The 4,013-nt window shown below is 44.1% G+C and overlaps 1 protein-coding gene across 1 annotated transcript in view; it reads right to left on the reverse strand.

Moving 5' to 3' along the window:
* LOC119353811 overlaps positions 1-3,223 on the reverse strand; it is a 7,256-nt gene extending 4,033 nt beyond the window's left edge. The window contains exons 1-6 of the mRNA XM_037620493.1: positions 2,604-3,223; positions 1,522-1,659; positions 1,209-1,421; positions 1,040-1,129; positions 744-857; positions 51-320 (exon numbers count right to left, since the gene is read on the reverse strand). Coding sequence (XP_037476390.1) covers positions 51-320; positions 744-857; positions 1,040-1,129; positions 1,209-1,421; positions 1,522-1,659; positions 2,604-2,996 — 1,218 coding nt within the window. The 5' untranslated portion in view covers positions 2,997-3,223. The remainder of the gene's footprint in view (positions 1-50; positions 321-743; positions 858-1,039; positions 1,130-1,208; positions 1,422-1,521; positions 1,660-2,603) is intronic.
* Positions 3,224-4,013: the final 790 nt, after the last annotated feature.

Raw genomic sequence — 4,013 nt, forward strand, 5'->3', positions numbered from 1 at the left:
GGCTATTATGCCCATACACATTGGGATCTTATTCAAAATAATAATAATACCTCATTTAAAGGATGCATAATATCTGTGCCACCCTCAGCAACAAAGTTGTCGTTCATCCAATCATTCGCACTTGCTATTGCCTTTTCATTTACTTTCTCTAAACATGATGAGAATGAATGGAGCTCCTCATTAAATGTTATAATGTTGAAGTAATCTCCTTGCACAAGTTCAGAAAGAGCTGTAGACACTGCATTCTTCACATTCTCAAGAGGTTTCCCTTTCATGCTTCCACTTGTATCAACAACAAATACGACTGCTTTCTTGAAGACCTATTGGATTGCTCAGATGAGATAAACCACCAAAAGGCATATTTTGTGAAGCGAGGAGAAAATGAAATTCTTCTGAGTTATTATATGAAAAAAGCTACTTCAATTGCACCATTGTTTCTCATGCCTTCAATGATGTACAGTATCAAGATACCGAGGAAGCACTTTATTATCAGCATTTCTCTAGAGCGTTGGAACAGAATTGAATGGCAAATTAGAAATAATTCATGACCACAGTATTATCTTATCGCGGTATCATGATAACAGTAGTGTTGCATTACCATATGCCACAAAGGTTACTACAAGAGATCCCTGCCTTTAAGATAGAATATTTTCCATGTGCAGATCTCAACCAAGGAATGTGTACTTCATTATACTAAATGAACTATGGCACTGCAACAAGAAACCAGATAAAAAGCAGCTAACCTTTCTATTCCCACTTCCAGGTAAAATGAAAATGCTGAACGTATCTCTATCGTCATAATCCTGAGATGTTGAAGGCTGCACATGGATACCACCTGACAAGTCACCAGAGTAAACCTGTAGGAAGCCACACAAAAACAGTCAGCAACATTGCAAAAATGGACTGCTAAATACAGCGATGGATTAGTAATTTACGTTCATCATCCTCTACTAAAGAATAATTCCTTTAAAATGCCTGGAAAATCAGATATTCACAGTAACTAGTACATCTAATCCATATGATAGCATGATTAACTCACACTGTAGGAAAATATGAAATCTTTGTTTGACCAATTCTCAACAACTGCTTCATGCAGGAAAGACAATTTATCACCCTGCCTTGCCTTTTCCTGAAATAGCAGTGTGAAGAATAAACATTTGCAATGCAGACCAAAACAACATCTAGAAAATTATGTTATAGTTTATTACCTTCAATGAATGGCTTGTGCCCTGCAACAAAACCTCTTTACTGAATCCACTATTCACTGTCAACTGAATTTTCTCCCTCTTCATGAAAACTTTTGGTAATGGGTTGACATAGTATGGAAAACGGAAAGGTATGTCGACCGTGAATCGGCCATTATCATAGTGTAACTTCTGAGACCATCTAACTGTGGCTACAATATCTGCTCCACCTTCCACCTTTATTGATAAGATAGCAACAAATCAGCAAAGTTACAGTTTACAAAAATATAACGCATAACAGACAAGGAGTGTAAGTTTATATGTATATGGCAAGTACCTGTGGTATTGTCAGGCAAAACATATGGGGTTTCAAAATGCCTTTCATGGTATTCTCCATGGTTTGGTCTTCTACTTCGGTCACTTGAGTATTGTATGACATTCTTCCGACAGTGACCTCAGCGCCTAGAATTGAACCCTATTAGCCAAACCGTTCTTAGGTTGAGACCATCACAAAATATAATCACAAATATTCACCATAAAAATACACCGGCTACCCAATGCTTCACTTGATATTCTTTTCCTTAACAGTGGATGAGGAATAAATTATACAGGAGGCATCATGTGAGGATGAAAAGAAATCTAGTTTAGTTTCTGTATTACTTGTACCTATCAGGTTAATAAACTTAAGCAACCCAAGTAACTTAACAAGGAATCCAATGCTAGTGCAAGTGCTTGAGTAATAATAAACTTAATAATACACGCTAACCATCCGATATTAATAACTTTACTATCAACCTATGCCTGAGTGCAACTACTATACTTATTTAAGCCCTTATCAACCTATGCTACAAGGTAAGATAAACAGAAGCAACACAAATGCACTTAATAATACACGCTAACCATCCGAGTTTCATAACTTTACTATCAATTTAATTTCTATTTACAAGTCTTGTATATCCTAGCACATGCTGGAGTAAAGGCCAAGCAATCCAGTATGATGATATGCATGTCCAAATGAGATAATGCAGCATTTCCCGCACATACCAAGTGTGTTTGCCTCTTGAGAGACCAACATATCGCTTCCGGTGATTGTTTCCATTGGACAAAGCAAGGAACTACTTTCACTTGCACATGCAACACTAGAACATACTATTCATCGTTTATTAACTGAAGGTGTATCCCTTTTACTTGTCTAGAACTTACGAACCAAGCTATTGACAGTATGCCAACGATTGCAATCAGACACCTTGACCCTAACTGTACAACAACTCAAGTCAAACGGACACAATAATACAGCATCACCAATCATGTCAACCCTCACCAAACTGAATCCTACTGAGACGAGCCAACAGAACAACACCAGGAAATTAAAAAAAAATGCGATATGCCGACGACGACGGCAGAATCCGATGGCCTCACCTGTTCCCCCATGGGCACGACGAGCCTGACGTCGCACTCGCGGCTGCGCGTGATGCAGTGCAGCCACCAGCGGGCGCGCAGGGTGACGGCGGCCGTGTCGAGCGCGCAGTCGACGGCCAGGTCGATCTCCTTCATCTGCAGCGGGATGAGCGCGGGCGGGTCGAGGCGGCCGTAGACGTAGGGCTGGTAGCTGGGCACGTCGGGGGTGTCGACGGCGGCGGGGTCGGAGACGACCGCGTAGGCCATCGGCGCGGCGGGGAGCAGCAGCGCGGCGGCCGCGTCAGGCCCGCGCTCCATCCCCGCGGGCGGCCGCGGCGGGGGCAGCCCGCCCGGCAGCACGAGCCGCTTCGACAGCTTGAGCCCGTCCTCCACCGCGCGCGCGAAGTCCTCCATGGGGAAGGGAACGGAACGGGCGCCGCCGCCGCCGCAGCCGCTTAGGGTTTCGATGGGATGGGGAGACGGAATGGGAGGGGAGGGGGGAGAAGGTCGTTTGATCTGCTGATGATGTGGGGGTGTGCGGGAGGCGATGGGCGGTGCGGCGGCGAGGGGAGGCGAGTTTTTATTGGGGAGCGTCGGGGGGAAAGGGGAGATTGATTAAGTTGCCCGGAGAGGGCAATGATGAGCTGGGAGGCGATCGGGCCGGCTGCCGAAGGCGGTGAGAATAAGGAAGGAGCCGGCGGCGTGGGTCCCCCGCTTCGTTTGATTCGTCGTTAACTCGTTCGTTGTCGCGGACGGTTTTCTCTTGCTCCGAACGGACTCACGTGAGCTGGTTTTCTTTTGGTTTTCAAAGCAAGGGTGAGCTGGTTGGTTTTCTTTCCAATATAAAACCGGGTTGGGGTTGTTAGTAACCTGTTAACCTGGTTGTTGCTGGTAACTTGTTGGTGGAGTTGGGATTGGCATCTTTGCTGAGCACTTGTGATTTCCTTCCCAATGTTTTTGTGCTACCTTGTTTTAAATTTTGAACGTTAGTGCTCAACAATGGCAAGAGGTTGGAGGAGTAAGCAACCATCTCTTTCCTTTCAATTGTTTTTGTACTGACTCATTTATGGTTCTTTTAGAGGACTCGTGTTTAGTTTGGATGAATAGACAAATCATCTTCCGGTCATCGCCGGGTACCATAGATATTGGGACTCCTGTTCAAGAATTCGTCCAATTAATCAGTTAACTTGCCGGTTAATTCCTACTTGTAGGGTCACCGAATAGTCGATAAACTAAAAAATCGGCTGATTAATTGATTAACTTGTCGATTAGCATATTAATCCTCTACTCGTAGGGTCACCAAATAGTCCATAAACTGAAAAAACGGCTGATTAATTGATTAACTTGCCGATTAGCATATTAATCCTCTACTCGCCAGCCAACCGAACAGCCACCAGTTAACGATTTCCTCAATGATGATTGGGACGTGGT

Source organism: Triticum dicoccoides, chromosome 2A, assembly GCF_002162155.2.
Source record: "Triticum dicoccoides isolate Atlit2015 ecotype Zavitan chromosome 2A, WEW_v2.0, whole genome shotgun sequence".
Lineage (NCBI taxonomy): Eukaryota > Viridiplantae > Streptophyta > Magnoliopsida > Poales > Poaceae > Triticum > Triticum dicoccoides.